Source organism: Saccoglossus kowalevskii, chromosome 2 (genome assembly GCF_978046115.1).
Source record: "Saccoglossus kowalevskii chromosome 2, keSacKowa6.1, whole genome shotgun sequence".
NCBI lineage: Eukaryota > Metazoa > Hemichordata > Enteropneusta > Harrimaniidae > Saccoglossus > Saccoglossus kowalevskii.
Genome location: NC_140642.1, coordinates 42,131,531 through 42,150,744, shown reverse-complemented (window position 1 = coordinate 42,150,744; position 19,214 = coordinate 42,131,531). Strand labels below are relative to the sequence as shown.

Below are 19,214 nucleotides of genomic sequence, written 5' to 3'. Positions count from 1 at the left end.
GTCTGTGTGTAAGTGTGTCTGTTCCATCGATATCTCAAGAACCAATGTTCGGATTTCAATGAAACTTGGTATATAGCTTGTCTGAGGCAATGCGCAGATTTGATTAGTTTTTGATTGACAGCCATGCATATTAATGAGCTCATCTGCATAATAATGTGTGAATTTTAAGCTATTTTAGTTATATCTCAAGAAGCATTAAAACGATTTTTATATAACTTGGTAAGAATGTTACTAATGATTGGCTGCTGCAATTCATTGTTTTATTTTACATTTTAATTAAAATTTAGCATTTTTTATGTATTTTTTTATTATTATTTTTTTAATTTTTTTCTGCCCAATTGCACGAATACAACTAATAGGAATCGGTGAGTGGACTAATTTGCATAATGATGCGCATGCGTATTCTATTTTTTATGACCAGCAATTTATGATGGTGTCAGCCATTTTGTTATTTCCAGTGTGTTGTACAAAAACGAAGCAAACGCCCAGGAGATGACATGTATCAGTTCACATTATGAAAAGGTCAAAGAAATTACATGTATGATTTTTTATTATCGTATAAGTCAATAAATAAATAAGTAATTGAATAAATATATAACCTCAATGACTGTGAAACAAATTACTGTGCAAGCTAGTTTACATTCACGTGTGGTGTACAATTACATTCAAGCCACGGAACATTGAACCCTGTGTGAGCCCAGTCAAGAAAATAATGAATGTGAGATTCATCCTCGCCAAAACCATGGCAGTGTTTGAAGATATGAAAATGGTTGGTAGGCTCGATTTCATGGTAAAATATTGTGTAAATTCGTTGTACTTGTGAATCCTGATTTATCACCGTATTATTGAACGCGAGAACAAATATGGTGACCTCCAGCATCAATGTAGTTGTATCAAGTCGCTGCCGTAAGGAGATATTTCCTTTGTATCGCTTACCAACATTGTATTGTACTTCTTTTCTTTATTTTCCTTTACACATTTGGAAACTTGCATGGTGCACTTTCACCCCCACCCTCCCCAAATTACGAAGCTATCAAGTCGATTAGTAGGTATGGGATGTTAATGTGTGTTGATGACTACTGCGTTGTGTAAGGGCTTCTCGTACGTAAAATGGGGCACATTCCCAGTAAAAATATCTATTTACACAGAGCTGACAAAGTTCGCCTACATGTGTAAATGTATGTTGGGATTTGGAGAAAAAAAAACCTGTAAAACATACCGAATTTACCGTGACAGCTGTGATCAATTTTGGTGCCGATTGTTGGTGGGCTGATCAGCATGTCGGACTATTTCTGAGAACGTTCTTCGTGTGGGAAATCACAAAATCATTAAGCACTAAGTAGGCTGGTTTACCTTATTTTGTGTCAGAGTACCCTGTACAAATGAAATGAATCGACATGCGATGATTACCAAAACAATTTGACAATCAGTGTCTCATTTGTTCACCGCCCCATCAACACGGTGATTTGTTATGAGGGGTATTTTTTCCCGGCCCTTTTCGTCGGAAATTACGAATTCATTGGCTCTAATATATCCTAGTTTACTTTAGTTGTTTCATCCGAGTATTCTGTACATTGATTTTACCTAGCAAAGGAAACAATCGGTGTCTGGCTTTGTTATATTTACACTATTGCAACACCTTATGTGGGCCCCCCAGCTTGGGCCTCGTGTTTCACTATATTTTTCATTGAATACTACACGGCGCGATATCCCTCAAATTGAAAGGCACATTTATTACTCGAGTTACTGTTCCTATTAAGTTAAGCCATGGAGCAAAAAAGAAAATATGGTTAAGCTGAATACCATGCTTCATGTGGAATGTATAGACCGTGATGTCGGCATTAACTACTGGATGCATAGTGGAAACCACTGGGGCAACGCCACGCTGACCGGCGTCTCCTGCCTGGTAAAAAAAACATGCGGGACGGGGTGCAGGGTTTTAAGCCGTCGTCGATGTTTTCGAAACGAAAATTAGCGAATAGGTTCTGTTTCGAGCCACTTAAAATGTCCTGTGTGTATTTTTGGTTGGTACTCATAGCGTGCGACATGCCCCAGATAGTGTCAATTTATACGGAGTAACAAATGAGACGCGTTGGGGATTACTTTGAATTTTATGTACTGAGAAGTCTGCCGTAAATTATTTGTTATGGTACTGAGCTGTACGATGGTTGTAATTCTACCATGTCAATTTTCGGGATATACAAACCAATCAAAGGGACTCTAAAGATTGTGATGCCTTCCTTATTAATATACGTAACTGAAAATAAATAAATATAATATTTATTGACACACATATTGATATTAAGATAGTGGTTTGAATTTTAGATATTTAGATTGTGATTGTTTGTCAGAAATTTACATAGTTGTTCTTGCTACTTTACGTTTTCCGTGTTAACCAAAATTCTAAAATATTTTTAAATGCCCTATAAGTTTATTTTGGGCATTTATTTGTTTACTATTTTCTTTGCATTTCATTTTCCCTAATGTTTTATGAATTATTTCAGTTTTCTTTTTAATCTTTCAATTTTGTGTAAACTTTTTTTGCATATTTTTAAGTAGGCTTATTGTAGGTATATGATGTCTGTGTGTAGATGACTACTGTGGCTCCTTATTTAATAGATTATTCATAATTTGTTTATCATTTTCAAATATTCCCGAATATTACATCATGATTCCTATTCCTTCAGCACACTGGAGTTCTTTCTAAGCTTTCTTTGATTTTTTTTTTTTGAATTTTAATCAAGCATGATTTTGAATTTTAATTTTAATTTCAGGGTAACAGAAACAAAAACAATAAATGTGTAGGTAGGCATTTTAACAATTGCACAATTAATATTGGATGAAAACATCAGTACCGATATAAATCATAATTCTGTTCAAACAATTAAAAATAAGATCACATTTAATTTAGTCAGTTTTCATAATGAAATGCATAATAACATGTACTTATAAATTTGAATAAGGTTCAACGGCCTTTTCATTTAGTGCCAATTTATACACCATAAAACCTCTGGTTTAGGTGTCACACTCAGAGAAGAGTGAAAGGCCTTTGGTTCATAGGCATCACGAAATGTTGAAATTGAATCCTCCCCCCCCCCCCCAAGAAATTCAAAATTTAAAAGAAAAGTAATATGCATTATTTTTTTTATAATTTTGTTGATAACGAAAAGTAAAGTATGTTCTAAAAAAAATACAAAAATGAATACATTGCTTAGTGGTTAGTACCGGTAGCAAATGATCACGGTAGCACAATCTGGTCATTCTGTGTTTTGCAAGTGAATAACTTACTTGTTTTCGAAGTATTGCAATTGTTGATTATTATTCAGTAATGATTATAATAATGCACAAAAATTTAATTCGTTGAATTTTTATGAGTTGGAAGTAATATTCAACTTAAACGAATGATTTCGATCGAATGTAAATGCTCGATGCAATACGACATCCGCCATGTTTTCATTTACACGTGGCTCATTTAAATATGTTAATGACGGTTCAGTGACCTCATGGTGAACGCAATGATGTTCTAGCAAGATCTTGATGATTTGATTTTGATGGGGAAAACGACATGATTTTTTTTTTAAATCAAAAAATTAGTTGTTTTCAAAATATAAACTGAGCATTCAAAGAATAATTTAACATTGTTCGCAGAAATAACAGCTCATTGTCGAAACGAAGCTTACCCATTCGGGCTATTCACAATAGGTATCAATGACTACGGTAAAATATAAAGTAGACTCTTTTAGGCGCCAGGAGTGAATGAAATATCTAAAATAACTAAAAAAACTGCAGAAAAAACACAGATTTCATGGTCCGTTGCAGACTACTCAACCGAACGTCCATACACGTGTTGTCACTGTACATCCGCCATGTAGAATCGCACAAGATCGACAAAATCTTCATTACAACTAACGGTTTAATGCTCACAACATAAAAAATACGAATATAATAGGCAACCTACTATTATATAATGAATAAATTGATCGACAGAGGGACATTCTTCTCCCCCCCCCTCAATTTGTGGATAATTCGGAAATCGCAACACAAGCAATATTCACATCCGTACATCACGAAATGTACACCAATCGTACCCCCAAATATACATTCAATTTTGCTGGAACTGGAGAACTTACCTTTGCAAACGCGTCTCTTATGCCGCCTTCTTGAAGTTCTTGAAATCAAATAAGGTTACTACCGGTAGTTCTTCTAGTAAATAGTAATTTTGACCACTGAGTCGAACAGAATACATGTATAAACAGTACTATAATAAATTGCACGCAATGGAGAAATCATGTGCTGTAATAACAGATCTAATCTACTGTAAAATATTTTATTTCAGCTGGAATTATCATTCGCTGAAAAGACTTTTTCTGGGTGTTTTGTATTGAATTTAGTTTCATTGATTTTTGACAAGTTGACTGTAAAATATAGGAAAAAGGGAATATTCGCTGGATTTTATTTTAACTGAAACATTCCTTCAGCGAAAATAGCAAAAAAAAGTTGCAAGCGAAAATAAAGTCTTTTACAGTAATTAATTTATTCTGAGCATGCACAGACAACATTCTGTCAATGTTGCCAGGAGAAGTAATTTTTGCTGAAAATCGTGAAAAAGACCCACTTGGGATTTTCATATCTGGAAAAAAAAATTACGTGCATACTCGGCAGAGACTTGTTCATCAACCAGCCAAGTTTCACTGATATCTGCTGTAGAATTTCTGAGATAATGTTGGAGACGGAAAATGGAATATGGAAAACGGAAAATGGACATTTGACAAAACCTGAAATATAAAGTCCCCTTTTCAGGCTGCGCCTGAACGGGACTAAGCAGGTGCACAAATTAATATAATAAAGAACAAATATTGTATAATATACAACACAACGATAATTTCATTGAAGTTAATACAATATATATACATGTAATAAGTGTACATTGCATCTGAATCAAAGATTATCATAATTTTATAGCAATCATCTCCTGAGGAAGCATTGTCAACTGAAGAAGATCGATGGTCTCTTATTTCACAAGAATTATTAAAATTAAGAGAAAGATCAGTGACAACCAGCAGCTATGAGGAATGTAAGAATGCCAAAGGTACTTTAAAAATAAATATGAAGCATTTAATAATGAAATTGACAGTCAGTTTTGTGGTTTATCATAGCCTCCTAGATCCCAATCATGTATAAGCAACATTTTTTATGTAATTGTTATTTATGATCTACCGGTATGTTCAATATAATATGTTGTGCTTATTCAAGATATGGAACTTCATTTTATTAGTCCCCATTCAAACAAAGTTCGAAAACGGGCACTTATAATTCGGTCTTCGTTCGTCCGTGCGTCAGCCCGTCCGGAGTCATATTTCAGAATCCTTTTGACCGATTTCGGTCATTCTTTTCATGTACCTTCTACTTTATGTGGGACACATGCACATGCAGTGGTTTAGCGATTCGATTCAAAATGGCCAACTGCAGCCATCTTGTTTTTTGAAAATGTTGTATTTTGGACATGCTTGGTCATTCAAATTTGGTACATAGATTATACATGTTAGGATACATGTCCTCCGACCGACCGTATGTGCATCCATATGTCCATTCGTCCGGAGTCATATTTCAGAAACTTTTGGACCAATTACGTTCATTCTTTGCATGTGCTTAGTACTTTATGTGGGACATATGCACATGCAGTGGTTTAGTGACTCGATTCAAAATGGCCAACTGGCAGCCATCTTGTTTTTTGATAATGTTGTATTTTGGACATGCTTTGTCAGTTTTCATTTTTGCTTTCTGCCTCTCAGATATGTTTTTTTTTTTCATTATTGCAGGCTTAAAAGATTTGTCATTACTGACTTTAAATGAACTGTTAGAAGAACTGGAATCCACCATCCAAGATTACTCTGAAGTATTGATAGAACAACTGGCACTCCGAGATGAGTTAGAATTTGAAAAAGAAGTCAAGAATCAGTTCATTTCAAACTTGATCACTGTACAGAATAAACTCAAAGCCCGATATCCCAAAGGAAAAAAGGGTATTACTAAAAAGAAACTAAAAAATGGACCTGATGGTGGCACTGTGAGTACATTTTTTACATTCATTATACCGTATTTATCTCGGGGTCCTGAACATGGAAAATTGCCAAAAAATAGGGGTGGGCGTATGCCCGGACATCACCTGCAAAAAAATGCAAATTCACGAAATTTGACAATGCGCAGAACAAACTGCAACAGGGGATAGAATGGCAAATAAAAACATGCAACGGAAATAAATGAACAATATGCAGCATTAGGAGTAAAACAAAAATAATGTATTGCTTATATTGTGACAAATAAATCAGAAATAATAAAAATCAACAGTGAGGAATCATTTGAATTAGGATTTCCTCGCCGACTAGCTCGCATGAACTCAAAATGAATTGAAATGGTTTTGACAAATACCGGTTCAACAGCCATACAAGATCAATCATAATTTATGCAGTAAAATTACGAAAGTTCATAGTTGTTTGAAAATAAAACACTTTTCATTTGTACATTCATTGCCATCTTTGTAAAAGTCAAAACCCTCAAAGTTCAAGTCGACGTCACTGTCACAATCAAATGAAAAATCATTGCAGCTTCATCCCGAAGTTTGTTATATTACAGAATGTGATTTTATGCTTTTTTGACAAAATGACCACCATTTTGACAAATTTGATCAAATCTCAAAACAAAACATGTTGTTGTGTTACTTTGCAGTATACTACCTATGTAAAAACTTTAAACTGAATCAGTCCATAACTTTCAGAGGAAACGGCACAAAAAAGGAAAAAAACAAATGGCTGCCAGTCGGTCCAAATTAAAAAAAAAATATATGCCGTGCATGAGTAACCCAATATACTTGATCACCATACAAAGTTTGATTGAAATCTCCCTGTTAAGCTCTGAGAAACAGTTCCGGACACGTTTAAATATCAGAATTTAGCAAATTTGAGGGACAAAAATGGCTGCCAGTCAGCCATATTTAGTCCCCTAAAACGCAGTCCGAAAATGGGGACTTATGTTTAGACCTCCATGCTTCCGTCCGTGCGTGTGTGCATCTGGACCTGTATCCAAGTTTGAACGAGATCATTCAAAGGGTGTCCGAGAAATGGCTCCGGACAGACACACTAACGCATGGACGGACGGCTGGAACCCAAATTAATAGTCCCCGTTTCCGAACTTATATCTTATGTATCTTGAATTTGATAACTAACGAAGACTGTGCCATGCATGGCTTGTTATTTTAAGTATCGGTACTGGGTTCTGTCGTAAATTCGCCCTGTGCGGTTAAACGGCAGTTTGGGTTTTTACCTAGCCCGTAACATCAAAGATGGAAGGGAAAGGTATATTGAGGGAAAGATTTCTGTCCGTCGTCAATGTCTTTTATAATTGTTATTGTGTGCACAATAACTTTACTAATTCTAGTCCAATATTATCAAACTTGGTCACCTTATTCATCAGTATAACGTCTTCCCTGAGTATGAACGACAGATGTGCTGTATGTAAATATCATGCAAAAATTGAGAAAATCTGATAAAATATTTTGACTGTTTTTACTTGACTGATCACTGGTGATACACATTCAAAGCTAACTGATCTCAGTGGAAATATGCCTTGTTGTATGTGTTCAATGAAGCAAATCATTTATCTTGTAATTATATCCTTGGTAATGTATCTCCCAAATCCTATGGGAATACTAGACTGGGTTTCAAAACCAACTCATGGAGAGAGTTTTTGCACAGTCTGATACACATTTGCAAACCTAAAATCTTTACAGAAAAAAACAAGATGTCAGAAAATCATTATAAGCACTTCTATGAACTGGGATCTGAAGCTAATAGAAAATCTGTTTAGTTCAAAGTTATCAAATCAAAAACAGTACATAAAAAGTACATAAAAAGCAAAACGTTGCATCCACATTTTGAAAAGAAAGTTGTACTCAAAAATAGGTATTCTGTATTTGACAGTTCATTCGACAAATGAAAATTCACAGGAATTTGTTTCAGCTATTAGAACAGAATGATAGAGTTTTTATAATAATAATTTAAAAACGCACTTTAAAAACAAAGATTGCAGTGTTTGAAGATGTAGATCCGCAGGAGGCAAAAGTACTGTTGACTTCTCTCCACTGGTCACCAACTAACTATTTAAGTTGATTTGCATTACAAAGCAGAGCTTGCAACATGATAGAGGGCGTTTTTTTTACTTTTCATATAATACAGTAGTCACACAATGAATATAATAAGACAGTTCATATTTGTCTCAGTGAATCATTAATTTTTGACATACACCTGTACAAAATACTTGGGCAAAAGCCAGCTCAGATTTTCTGGTATCTTGCATGATTTATGAATCTATTCATGTCTAAATGCAGCACTTCTTTTCTGAGATGTGGCATTTGTTTTTATAATAACAAATCTGAATTAAGCTGGAAATTATGTCCCTTAACCCTTTGCGCCCCAATGCGGCCATATACGGCCGCTTATTTCTGACCAAAGATAACCCAATTCGGCCGTAAAAGGCCACCCGTTAATGCACTGTCAAAATCCCAATGCGGCCGTAAACGGCCGGTATTTCATAGATTGAAACAGAAGTTGATTCTGATCTCCCATGATCTTTACATGAAAAAATAAATTGTTGATGAAAATAATTAGAAATACAGGTACGTTCAGACTGAAAATTATATACGAATTGTCCTCGTACTTTTCTTGTACAACGGGTTTTTCGGACGGTGTCTGTGAAGAGCTGTGACAATTTGCATAAATAAACAAACACAGCGGCATGTTTGGTGAAAGTTCATTTATTCTACCGCAGTTTTTATCCAAAATAAACGCATAATACATATAAAATTTATATTCATCTGAACTGGAAACATTATTTAAATAAATTACCTATATAAAATGTTGTTTTTCCTTGTCGGCGAGTTTTTAATGTCGAAAAATCAGACTGTCATCGCAATCAGTCTTGCGTGCCAGCAGAGGTCAACACGTGAAAATTGCCGTAGTCGCTGGTTCCGTAAAAAAGGCATCCCAGTTTCGTTGCTATTTTTCACTGCAAGTCCTTATTTCGCCTCTGTTGTATTTCCACTGGATATCCATGTATTTTTTTCATTCACAGTGTTCAAATATTGCTTTAAAATGGGGGTTTTAAACGGGAATATCCAATGACCTCTGTAGGCCAAACGACACTGTCACCAATTACCGTTGGTTTGAATATTTAAACACGATCACTGTGTCGTTGCCCCGGCAATTCCCGCCCTACTGTTCCATATGTATATTCCTAATAAAGAATCCTGCCAAATAAGGAATACTTCTTCCGAATATATGAATAAATTACACACTAATTTGACTGTGGCGGGGATTTGCAAGGTTTTTCAGTGGTTGACAGACACGATAATTCAGTTGACCTCCACTGCGTATTTGCATTTGTTTGTAAACACAGCTGACTTGTAATCGAACGAATTAAATTCCTGTAGAGTATTTTTGGATTTTTTATGCAATTATTCACAACTATTTGTATGATACGTTTAAAGTTTTAACTCAGTGATGAATTTCCAAACTGTGAGCGAACAGCAGACTGCGGGCCCCAGTACCGGGATGCCACAACAACCGGCCGACTCGGAGCTGTCATCGCAAACTGATCGTGACGCAATTCTGAGATTTTTCGATGAGTCTGATTCAGACACTGAGTTTGAAGGCTTTACAGTGGAAGAAATAGACGAAGGGAGATTGAGATGTGAATTGCTATGTCAAAATACCAACTGTGGCAGTGGCAGTGACATCGATTCTAATGAACTGTTAGACTTGCTGAATGCCGATGCCGACAGTGACTCGGACTCTGATGCCGATGACATCGCCGATACACCAAACATCTGGTCAAATGAAAGGACCGACGTGAACATTCCAGCACATGACGACCAGTTTTCAGGACCAAGACATGGTGTTTGTTTCGACGGGGAACCACTGGATTTTTTTAAATTATATTTTACGGATGATTTTTTGGATTTGTTGGTCGGGGAAACAAATAAATACGCTAGACATAGACAGGAAGTTACCGGGCGCGTAGACCGGCATTGGTATGAAACGGACAGAGATGAAATGAGTGCCTATTTCGGTGTTATCATAAATTAGAAACCAAGTGAATTGTAAATAAAATGTGTTTTTTTTTTTAAATGAAATGAAACTACAGTGTCCTAGTCTTCTTTTCCCTGTGTACATGTCAACCTACCTGGCTCACACTGAATTGGTAAAAAGTTTTGGGTAATGGGAGTACAAATATGCAAATTAGTAATGGGCCCTGCAACATTGTTGCAACAAAGTATCTATGGTGTGCAAAGGGTTAAAATAATTAAACAAATTAGGCACCAAAGTTTTTGTAAGATATTTACATCTATCAAGGACATTCAGTAGACTGATTCCCCACTGTTGTTTCAACCCCCAAACTTGTTTGTATTCAAAATTAATTATGACAATGCATATTGAAACAAACTATGGTAAAGGCAATAATATTATATAACAAAGGGCAAAGTCACCAGAGTTCAACTATGTTTAAAAAAATAAAATGGAACCAAGAAGGCAGTTTTTGAAGGTGTTATTTTAATCTTTCTTGATGCCTAAAAGTTTCACCGTCTTCATTGACACCTATTCAAGTGTACAATGTTTATTGCGACTAGCGTGAATGGGTAAGCTTCGTTTTGACAATGAGCTGTTATCACTGTAAACAATGTTAAATTACCCGGTATTCTTCAAATGCCAGTTTACCTTTTAAAAACAACAAATTTTTTTATTTAAAAACAAATCACGCTGCTTTCTCCATCAAAGTCCAAGCCAAAAGATTGTACAACAACACCGGCAAATCTCTTTCGTGCTGCGTTCTTCAATAACATCAACATTTTTTAATAAGCTATGGTAATTTGAACACGTCATTTTGATTGGTTTATTAGTGATTTGACATGTCAGGTCATAGAACACCGCCCCAGGTCAAAACATGGCAGATATTCATTTCCATATCATCGATCGTTTAAAATGTGACCGGAATCATTTGCTTACAATGAAATATATTGAAATTTAAATGCATTTCGTAACAATTCAACAAATTTATTTTTTGTACGTTATTATAATCCCTTCCAGGTAATAATCAACAATTGTCAAATGCAGCATTTGCTACTAAGCAATGCAGTTGTGTTCGTTTTTATTTAAAATTTTGTTTAGAATATACTTTCGTTACGAATAAAATAAAAATAATTGTATTTGGCGCACGAGGTTCGTTAATTTTTTTGGGTGACATTGTAATGAAATTTTAGACAGTCTACTTTTTAATCCAGCAAGAAAAAAATGTATAAAATTTTAGATTGGCTTTTGCAATAGTTTCTTTTGTTTTGGGTGGTTCAACTGCCAGCAATGAAAGTCAGCGTGGGTGGATTTTTCAATGAAAATAGAAGTCCCCAAAAACTATTTGATGATCATTTTTTGAAATTTGAACCGCATCAAGTTACTTTATGAACAGAGCAAAAATGGTCGACTGGCGGCCATTTTGGGTGTAGAATTTGCTATTTCTGATACTTAAACGTGTCTGCAGCAGTTTCTCGGAAATGACTGGGCTGATTTGGATCAAAGTTGGTATGCTGATCATACATATTTGGTTATAGGTGCACGTCATACTTTTTCCATGATTCAAACAAATATGGCTGACTGGCAGCCATTTTGTTTTTCGTACCCATGCTACCGGTACTTTATCTTGAATGCAATGAGCGTTTCTGTTCAAATTTTGTACAAAGATAGTATACTGAGGGATACATGCCACCAACATTATTTTTGTGATTCAATTCAATATGACCGGTCAATGCCCAATTTTCATGTAAAAGCACTATAAATCATCATTTTTACATGTCCGGAGCTGTTTCTCAGAGATGACGAGGCCAATTTAGATCAAAGTTGGTATGATAACCATACATATTGGGTTATAGTTGCATGTCATATTTTTTCTGTGATTCAAACAAATATGGCTGACCGGTGGCCACTTTGTTTTTCATGATACCCATGCCTACTTTCTCATGAATGCAATGAACATTTCTGTTTAAATTTTGTACAAAGACAGTATACCAATAATAGATACATCAACATGAACATTATTTTTGTAATTTGATTCAATATGACTGCCCAATGTCCAATTCTCGTGTAAAAGCACTAAATCATAATTTTTTACAAATCCATCTCCTATTAATGGTTTCAATCTAATCTCAATGTCTTCATCAGCATCAAATTGATATGTCAGATCACACAATTTTGGACGGGGACTGTGTCATTAACAATGACTTGTTTCCAACAAATTAATAAAGCTTGCTCAACAATATTGGTGATTGCTGAAATATTCAAATGAGATAAAATAGTTAAAAATGTTTGAATATCTCCCCAGCAATGACACCACTCTCTGTATGCAGAGTCTAAGTTAGAATGGAGGTGTCAATTATTCTTTGATATCCATGTTAGATTACACATGTCTCAAGAAAATGTTATTTCTAAACCCACAGGAACAAATTAATAAAAGCGTTTCTGCTAACATTTGCATATTAATGGAACTCAAGATTAACATTATACCAAAATTAAAAGTAGGTACTACCCCTCATACATGTACTAAAGTCTTGGATGAAGTGGTTTTCCTGGCAATTTTATTGGAGCATATTCAATAATTACAGAACGTGATAGCTTTGCTTGTGAAATTACACTGCATGACTCATGAAAATAACTACCCTACCCCACAAACGTTAGAACCAGGCCATTGCATTCTGTTATAGTGTTTAATGTTGTGGTTGTTAGTTTAGTTGAAGTTGAGTTGGTTGAAATTATTGTCATCATGTTTAAATTATTCAGACATAACAATTTATTATAGCCTAAAAACTTACATTTTATCAGAATGTTATTATTGTTCACTCTACTTTTATTACATATGCCCTCATGTTGATTTCTGGTGAATATGTTTTAAAATTATTCAATTTGAATAATTTGTTGAAATTGTAAAACAAATATGTAAAACAAGATGGTACACAAGATAGCTATATAAATATATTACTTCATTTAAGTATTCTTGTAAACAGTGGGACATTTGCAATGTAGTTAATACAATGCAGAAAGAAATACTGTGGGACATTTGCAATGTAGTTAATACAATGCAGAAAGAAATACTGTGGGACATTTGCAATGTAGTTAATACAATGCAGAAAGAAATACAGTGGGACATTTGCAATGTAGTTAATACAATGCAGAAAGAAATACTGTGGGACATTTGCAATGTAGTTAATACAATGCATAAAGAAATACTGTGGGACATTTGCAATGTAGTTAATACAATGCAGAAAGAAATACAGTGGGACATTTGCAATGTAGTTAATACAATGCAGAAAGAAATACTGTGGGACATTTGCAATGTAGTTAATACAATGCAGAAAGAAATACTGTGGGACATTTGCAATGTAGTTAATACAATGCAGAAAGAAATACAGTGGGACATTTGCAATGTAGTTAATACAATGCAGAAAGAAATACTGTGGGACATTTGCAATGTAGTTAATACAATGCAGAAAGAAATACTGTGGGACATTTGCAATGTAGTTAATACAATGCAGAAAGAAATACAGTGGGACATTTGCAATGTAGTTAATACAATGCAGAAAGAAATACAGTGGGACATTTGCAATGTAGTTAATACAATGCAGAAAGAAATACTGTGGGACATTTGCAATGTAGTTAATACAATGCAGAAAGAAATACAGTGGGACATTTGCAATGTAGTTAATACAATGCAGAAAGAAATACTGTGGGACATTTGCAATGTAGTTAATACAATGCAGAAAGAAATACAGTGGGACATTTGCAATGTAGTTAATACAATGCAGAAAGAAATACTGTGGGACATTTGCAATGTACATTGTTGTAGTTAATACAATGCAGAAAGAAATACTGTGGGACATTTGCAATGTAGTTAATACAATGCAGAAAGAAATACAGTGGGACATTTGCAATGTAGTTAATACAATGCAGAAAGAAATACTGTGGGACATTTGCAATGTAGTTAATACAATGCAGAAAGAAATACAGTGGGACATTTGCAATGTAGTTAATACAATGCAGAAAGAAATACTGTGGGACATTTGCAATGTAGTTAATACAATGCAGAAAGAAATACAGTGGGACATTTGCAATGTAGTTAATACAATGCAGAAAGAAATACAGTGGGACATTTGCAATGTAGTTAATACAATGCAGAAAGAAATACTGTGGGACATTTGCAATGTAGTTAATACAATGCAGAAAGAAATACAGTGGGACATTTGCAATGTAGTTAATACAATGCAGAAAGAAATACTGTGGGACATTTGCAATGTAGTTAATACAATGCAGAAAGAAATACAGTGGGACATTTGCAATGTAGTTAATACAATGCAGAAAGAAATACTGTGGGACATTTGCAATGTAGTTAATACAATGCAGAAAGAAATACTGTGGGACATTTGCAATGTAGTTAATACAATGCAGAAAGAAATACTGTGGGACATTTGCAATGTAGTTAATACAATGCAGAAAGAAATACTGTGGGACATTTGCAATGTAGTTAATACAATGCAGAAAGAAATACTGTGGGACATTTGCAATGTAGTTAATACAATGCAGAAAGAAATACAGTGGGACATTTGCAATGTAGTTAATACAATGCAGAAAGAAATACTGTGGGACATTTGCAATGTAGTTAATACAATGCAGAAAGAAATACTGTGGGACATTTGCAATGTAGTTAATACAATGCAGAAAGAAATACAGTGTGACATTTGCAATGTAGTTAATACAATGCAGAAAGAAATACTGTGGGACATTTGCAATGTAGTTAATACAATGCAGAAAGAAATACTGTGGGACATTTGCAATGTAGTTAATACAATGCAGAAAGAAATACAGTGGGACATTTGCAATGTAGTTAATACAATGCAGAAAGAAATACTGTGGGACATTTGCAATGTAGTTAATACAATGCAGAAAGAAATACTGTGGGACATTTGCAATGTAGTTAATACAATGCAGAAAGAAATACAGTGGGACATTTGCAATGTAGTTAATACAATGCAGAAAGAAATACAGTGGGACATTTGCAATGTAGTTAATACAATGCAGAAAGAAATACTGTGGGACATTCGCAATGTAGTTAATACAATGCAGAAAGAAATACAGTGGGACATTTGCAATGTAGTTAATACAATGCAGAAAGAAATACTGTGGGACATTTGCAATGTAGTTAATACAATGCAGAAAGAAATACAGTGGGACATTTGCAATGTAGTTAATACAATGCAGAAAGAAATACTGTGGGACATTTGCAATGTACATTGTTGTAGTTAATACAATGCAGAAAGAAATACTGTGGGACATTTGCAATGTAGTTAATACAATGCAGAAAGAAATACAGTGGGACATTTGCAATGTAGTTAATACAATGCAGAAAGAAATACTGTGGGACATTTGCAATGTAGTTAATACAATGCAGAAAGAAATACAGTGGGACATTTGCAATGTAGTTAATACAATGCAGAAAGAAATACTGTGGGACATTTGCAATGTAGTTAATACAATGCAGAAAGAAATACAGTGGGACATTTGCAATGTAGTTAATACAATGCAGAAAGAAATACAGTGGGACATTTGCAATGTAGTTAATACAATGCAGAAAGAAATACTGTGGGACATTTGCAATGTAGTTAATACAATGCAGAAAGAAATACAGTGGGACATTTGCAATGTAGTTAATACAATGCAGAAAGAAATACTGTGGGACATTTGCAATGTAGTTAATACAATGCAGAAAGAAATACAGTGGGACATTTGCAATGTAGTTAATACAATGCAGAAAGAAATACTGTGGGACATTTGCAATGTAGTTAATACAATGCAGAAAGAAATACTGTGGGACATTTGCAATGTAGTTAATACAATGCAGAAAGAAATACTGTGGGACATTTGCAATGTAGTTAATACAATGCAGAAAGAAATACAGTGGGACATTTGCAATGTAGTTAATACAATGCAGAAAGAAATACTGTGGGACATTTGCAATGTAGTTAATACAATGCAGAAAGAAATACAGTGGGACATTTGCAATGTAGTTAATACAATGCAGAAAGAAATACAGTGGGACATTTGCAATGTAGTTAATACAATGCAGAAAGAAATACTGTGGGACATTTGCAATGTAGTTAATACAATGCAGAAAGAAATACTGTGGGACATTTGCAATGTAGTTAATACAATGCAGAAAGAAATACTGTGGGACATTTGCAATGTAGTTAATACAATGCAGAAAGAAATACTGTGGGACATTTGCAATGTAGTTAATACAATGCAGAAAGAAATACTGTGGGACATTTGCAATGTAGTTAATACAATGCAGAAAGAAATACTGTGGGACATTTGCAATGTAGTTAATACAATGCAGAAAGAAATACTGTGGGACATTTGCAATGTAGTTAATACAATGCAGAAAGAAATACAGTGGGACATTTGCAATGTAGTTAATACAATGCAGAAAGAAATACTGTGGGACATTTGCAATGTAGTTAATACAATGCAGAAAGAAATACTGTGGGACATTTGCAATGTAGTTAATACAATGCAGAAAGAAATACTGTGGGACATTTGCAATGTAGTTAATACAATGCAGAAAGAAATACTGTGGGACATTTGCAATGTAGTTAATACAATGCAGAAAGAAATACAGTGGGACATTTGCAATGTAGTTAATACAATGCAGAAAGAAATACTGTGGGACATTTGCAATGTAGTTAATACAATGCAGAAAGAAATACTGTGGGACATTTGCAATGTAGTTAATACAATGCAGAAAGAAATACTGTGGGACATTTGCAATGTAGTTAATACAATGCAGAAAGAAATACAGTGGGACATTTGCAATGTAGTTAATACAATGCAGAAAGAAATACTGTGGGACATTTGCAATGTAGTTAATACAATGCAGAAAGAAATACTGTGGAATGCTTTATTTCGCTTTGCAGTAATTTTCGTTATTTTTGCTGAAGGAATGAATTAGAGAAAATAAAATCTAGAGAATACATCTTTTTCCCTCTATTTTACATTCAACTCGCCAAAAATCAGTGAAAATAAATTCCATACAAACACCCAAAAACTCTATTCAGCAAAAATTCATTCCAGCTAAAATTAAATATTTTACAGTAGTTTATAGTATAGTATAGTTTGATATTTTTTGTTTCAGTATCTTACTACTGTTATACCGTATCACAAGAATGGATCTCCAAGTGTTGAGACATTACAGATTTTGAATAAAAGTAAGTAATAATTAAATCCATATAACATTGCATGTACTGAATATGATAGCAAGTTCATGAAGCTTTAGGCAGGTTCTAAATAAATGCACAGAAAAAAGGTGTTAAGTTTAGACTCAACATATAATGAGACTGATTAGGCCCATCAAAACAATTGTTTATGGTCATTTCATGCGTCTGTGCTTGTCACAGGATTATGTATTTACTTGTATATTGATCAATGACTAGCAGGAGTTAGCAGGTCATAACACTTACATAAAAATAGTGAAAAATAGTTTTCCATTCTAAAGGATGTTCTGTGAAGAAAGTGAATCCATGTATGTTCACAAAAACTGGCTATGTGACCCAAACTATGTTTACGTAATTATGCATACCCATATTATTGAAAGGCTCTGCTGAAACAGCTGAGCTATTTTGACTGTGAATCACATGTTGATAGTTGAAATGAAAGTATGGTCATGTGACCTCATAAACAATGCGCAAATATACCTGGAACACTATTTCAGATGTAGACATTCAACCAGCAGTAATTGTAATAAAGATACTGGGGCATCTGCCATCCCTGATGACTTTATTGTTTATACATGTATGAACTTGAACTGTGGCAGTTATTAGAAACACCTTCTTTACTGGTATTTTTTTTAGTTTTGAGAGCCATGGATGATGATAGTTCTCAAGTACCTGGTTTGCTAACAGACTACATACTCAAAGGTAAATATATTTAGCAATCTATCCACACTAAGCAAGTCTTTTTGCCTCAGAGTAAAGAATTATGACTTTTTCCCAGAATCCTCTATCTGTCTTCTGGAAGACTAACAGACAGGCAGCTGCTTCTGATTTTCTGTTGCCATCAATTGTTTTTTTGTCAAAACTTGTTTTAAAATCTTAATTAATAACATTTGCTATCACATTTCCCTATTTTTGTGGTTTATTTTGAGTTTCTCTTTCAAAGCACCTTGTCTTAGGTTGTGTTATGCTAATTTTCTGTTATTGTCTTTCTTGCAGTGTTATGTCCAACATAAAGAGACTAGAACTAAAGTTGACACTTGTATTGCAACAGGATAGTTTCTACACTGTATGTGCAATATATACTTACAATGCCAAGCTGTAAATAACAGGAAATAATCCACATATATTCTGATTTATCATACCTGATAACTGCTCCATTTGTTTCATCTTAGTATGCAAACTGAACGCTTTTCTTCAATTGGTCTTATTTATCAGCTAGGATTATAAAAGACTTATCCTAGAATGTGTAATATGTTAATTGCTATGTATCAGTATGGACACTTCATTTGCTGTGACTCTATTTCACTTCATTCTCTTGTATTGTGTGCAATCACTTACTTGTACTTTTATTTGTACATGCATGTACATTTAGTGATGTAAACAAGACACCTGTCTTTTCTTGGTCTTAAATATCAATATACTTGATGTATGTATGTATTGACAAGCAGTGCATTGTTTACAGTACAATGCACTTATCACAGGTCTCTGTGCATATGTTGTTACTTATAATAATTGCACTTTATTGGTAATAGTAAATTAAATGTACTCTATATTTAGAAAAAAATAATCTGATAATGGTAGAAAGAGATGTTTTCATGGTGTGTCATATTTCCATTAAAATATTGCCTGCTGGAAACCTGCACAGACATGCCAAAATGAACAGGAAAAAAACAGGCAATGTTTTAACAGCCATGTTAGGTTAAATGGCTACATGTACATGTAAGGTGCCCAATTGAGTCTGCCAAGCCACCAAAGAGAACCCCCTTTTAAAAGTGGGACTGTTTTATATTTCAACTAAATTGTTTTATATTCATATAAAAAGGGATTTTATTTAAAAGTTATTTTTTACCTGCCA

At 34.3% G+C, this 19,214-nt stretch overlaps 1 protein-coding gene across 1 annotated transcript in view; it reads left to right on the top strand.

The window, feature by feature from the left end:
* LOC102809163 (fasciculation and elongation protein zeta-2-like) overlaps window positions 1-18,926 on the top strand; it is a 45,544-nt gene extending 26,618 nt beyond the window's left edge. The window contains exons 4-8 of the mRNA XM_085495710.1: window positions 4,963-5,089; window positions 5,820-6,067; window positions 17,281-17,353; window positions 17,996-18,061; window positions 18,356-18,926. Of these exons, the coding sequence (XP_085351836.1) occupies window positions 4,963-5,089; window positions 5,820-6,067; window positions 17,281-17,353; window positions 17,996-18,061; window positions 18,356-18,372 (531 nt within the window). The 3' untranslated portion in view covers window positions 18,373-18,926. The remainder of the gene's footprint in view (window positions 1-4,962; window positions 5,090-5,819; window positions 6,068-17,280; window positions 17,354-17,995; window positions 18,062-18,355) is intronic.
* The last annotated feature ends 288 nt before the right edge of the window (window positions 18,927-19,214 follow it).